This window comes from Vigna angularis, chromosome 6 (genome assembly GCF_016808095.1).
Source record: "Vigna angularis cultivar LongXiaoDou No.4 chromosome 6, ASM1680809v1, whole genome shotgun sequence".
NCBI lineage: Eukaryota > Viridiplantae > Streptophyta > Magnoliopsida > Fabales > Fabaceae > Vigna > Vigna angularis.
This window is the reverse complement of record NC_068975.1, coordinates 29,971,467-29,975,025: the sequence shown is the minus strand read 5'-3', so window position 1 is coordinate 29,975,025 and position 3,559 is coordinate 29,971,467. Positions and strand designations below refer to the sequence as shown.

The 3,559-nt window shown below is 39.5% G+C and overlaps 1 protein-coding gene across 1 annotated transcript; it reads left to right on the top strand.

Annotated features, from left to right (window-relative positions):
* The first annotated feature begins 314 nt into the window (after positions 1-314).
* On the top strand, positions 315-2,676 carry LOC108342145 (patatin-like protein 7). The gene is made up of 2 exons (XM_017579858.2): positions 315-1,422; positions 1,924-2,676. Exons 1-2 carry the CDS (start codon positions 484-486, stop codon positions 2,299-2,301), a joined length of 1,317 nt encoding a protein of 438 aa, XP_017435347.1. The 5' UTR covers positions 315-483; the 3' UTR covers positions 2,302-2,676.
* The last annotated feature ends 883 nt before the right edge of the window (positions 2,677-3,559 follow it).

Sequence of the window (3,559 nt, the reverse complement as noted above, 5' to 3'; positions counted from 1 at the left end):
AGTGCCATCAGTTTCACCCATCTCAAACACAATTCCCTCCCAACATTAAATTACAATTCCGTTACGTTTCAATATTTGTTAAACTTTACTAAACATAGACTATACTTCTTTTCTTTTTTAATATTTTCAGACAAAGATCAAATTTTTAGTTATTAAATTATTATTGCTATTTTCAAAAGTACCATTCATCTCAAATACAGTTCCCTCGCTCACTCTGCCCAATCCTTTAACACGCAATATTAAATTCAGAAAAAGGAGAGAAAAACAAAAACACAAATCGCGTGCCGATTAATCGCCCACCAGGGATGTGGAATGTTCTTCGATCGTCACATTCACTCACTCTCATTCATCACTATATAAACCCATCTTCCACACCTTTCTTCGTCATCACAATTCTTCAACAACACAAACACAAAACACAAACTTTCTTTCTCTCTCTCTACAACTTCTCTCTCTACGACACACTTCGCTCCAATTGCAGAAATGGCGGCAATGTCCACATCTCCAATGAACCTCAACATGATTGACTCTAACTTCCAAGTTGACAAGCTCACAAACGAAATCTTCTCCATTCTCGAGAATAATTTCCTCTTCGGCTACGGCGACGCCGAGAACCGAACCAATTCTGTTCAAAACGCGAGAGACGCTAAACCGGCTAAACATTCCGCCGGCAAAGTCAGGATCCTCTGCATTGACGGTGCCGGTGCCACTGACGGCATCCTCGCTGCAAAGTCCCTTGCACACCTGGAGGCCTGCCTTCGCCGCAAGTCCGGCGACGCAAACTCGCGCGTCGCCGATTTCTTCGATGCTGCCGCCGGCTCCGGTGTCGGTGGTGTCCTTGCTGCTCTGCTTTTCACTCGGGGGAAGGATGGCCAGCCGCTGTTCACCGCCGAGGAGGCGCTGAGGTTTCTCTCTGACAACCGCCGCAGGATCTCCTGCCGGCCGGGGATCCTCCGTCGAGTGCTCCGGCCCGAGTCCAAGGCAGAGAAGCTCTTCCGAAAGACGTTCGGCGAGTGCACGCTCAGGGACACCGTGAAGCCGGTGCTGATCCCGTGCTACGACCTCGTCACGCGCGCTCCGTTTGTTTTCTCGCGCGCCGATGCGCTGGAAATGGACGGCTATGATTTCAAGATGAGCGACGTGTGCGCTGCCACCTCAGCCGACCCTTCTTTCGCGGGCCCCACTGAGATGCGGTCCGTCGACGGCAGGACGAGGATAGTGGCCGTCGATGGAGGCGTTGCGATGAACAATCCAACAGCTGCCGCCATCACGCACGTGCTCAATAACAAACACGAATTTCCTTTCTGTAACGGCGTCTCCGACCTTCTCGTACTCTCCCTCGGCAACGGAGAGTCAAACTTTAACGCCGTTAAATCACCGTCTGGTTTCGTAAAGATCGCTGGCGAAGGAGCTTCCGATATGGTAAGAATTACCAAATTTAATAATCTTCCTCTTTTACGTGCATTCTTATCTTTTAAAATAAAACGCATAATTTGAAGTTTCAATTTATTTTTTCCTAAACGTTTTATTTATATTATAAGTTGCAGTTCATAATTTAGTTAATGACATTCTAGTCTTATCCTTTTAATTAAACATATTAGATTAAAGAAATCATTATGTAATTTACAATCATTATGATACCAATTATTACATGATTTGTAACCCAGTTACTTTTTATCCCTATAGTTTAAATGAAATAATAAAAAATAACAATACATCATATGCTAAAAAATGCTTTGTTAATATATAGTTTTAATTAATTTGGTAGTTAGGGAGAGGACAATAAATGTGTTAACTACCTTACAAACACATCCGACATATTTGATTATATAATTACATGTAACTATAATATGAATGAATTGGTTTACTTAATTATTGGTTTAGATATGTATTCTGATGGGAATGCAAAAAAAAATAATGCAGGTTGATCAAGCCGTATCAATGGCATTTGGTGATTGTCGGATGAGCAATTATGTGCGGATTCAGTCAAACGGCGTTATGTCGAAGGCGAACAAGGGTGCGCAGGTGAAGTCCTGCAAATCAGAGACGGATTTATTGGCTGTTTCGGAGGAGATGTTGAGCCAGAAGAACGTTGAATCCGTTTTGTTCAAGGGGAAGAAAGTGGCTAATAACTCCAACTTGGAGAAGTTAGAATTGTTTGGGGGAGAGATAATTAAGGAAGGAGAGAGAAGAAAAAACAGCATTTTACCAACTGTGGTATTGAAGAACAACAACGCATCACCCTCCCCCAGCAGAACCTCCTCTGCCACAACCTTGTCCACTTTGTCTTCCAATTGTTGAGGGAAAGAACATCCAAAGTTAGGTTTGATTGTTGGGTTGGTTTTTTATGCGAGTTTTTAAGTTTGTGGTGTTGGGTTAGCTGCCGCTTGGGACCAATTAAGGCAAATTGAGACCGACCTGTGCAGAACCGAATCCTTACTACTACTTCCTCTGCCTACCTACATTATATATTTTTTTTCTTTACTTTTTCGTATATATTACATGTATTTAGTGATAGTGATTTGTGTAAATGGTTATTGTCGCGGATGAATTTTGGTTAAGGTTAGAGCTGTGCTTGATTTGTAAGAGAGAAATGTACTTTCTGTTCGGTAAGAACATCTCATAGTAGTAGTATTGTGACTGAATGAATGCAATGGAAAACACTAATTCTGGAAATTGCTTGCAAAGGAAACACAGGATCACTATATTTACATCCTCTTAAAAGAATTAGAAACTATGATAGTTTTAAGAATAGGATATTTGGTGGCGATTGAATTTAAGGCTACACTTTTTTGTCTTTCTCAGATTCGCTTTTCAAATTGAAATCGAAGTTGGAAATGCCATTTTTGTTGGCATTCCAGAAGCTATTACAGTTCAGTCTTAATAATCATTACCAATTCAATCACATACATTGTTAAGTGATTCCAGTATTGATTTAGAATGTAGCTTAGCACGATTAATACGTACGCATGACACAGTATTGACGTTTTTGTGTGGGGCTGGTCTCCTAAAGAAGGCTCAGTCAGTATTTTGAAAATAAGTGGTCACCATGTAGCACGTTGAAATTGAGTATGCTGTTATACCAAGACAATACTAATAATAATAATAATAATCAATGCTTGAAATTTACGAAAAGATTTTTCATGCAGGACCACTACTTGGCACGGAAAAACCAGTACAAAAAATAACAATATTTGTAGTTGAAATTTATTCAAGTTATTTTGGTGTTAAAAAAACAATTTTCATATTTTTAGTAAAAAGTACAAGTTGTGATGTTTATCACTGGATTTAATTTGAAATATACATGTAATTAAATTCTATAATTCAAAATCATTTGTAGTAAAATTATTTTAATTTAGCTTAAACAAATAAAGCCTTTTGGCAGGGTTTGAGTGCATTTAAGGTACATGGTGGGGCGAAAAATAAGAGTGGAATTGCCAAAGGAGTTTTTGTGGTGGGTGGTAGAGTCTATTAATGTTGAAGGGGACTTTATAGGTGTATTTGTAGAAACATATCTTACAATTTACCTATGAAAATATTTATATTAGAATAAATAGGT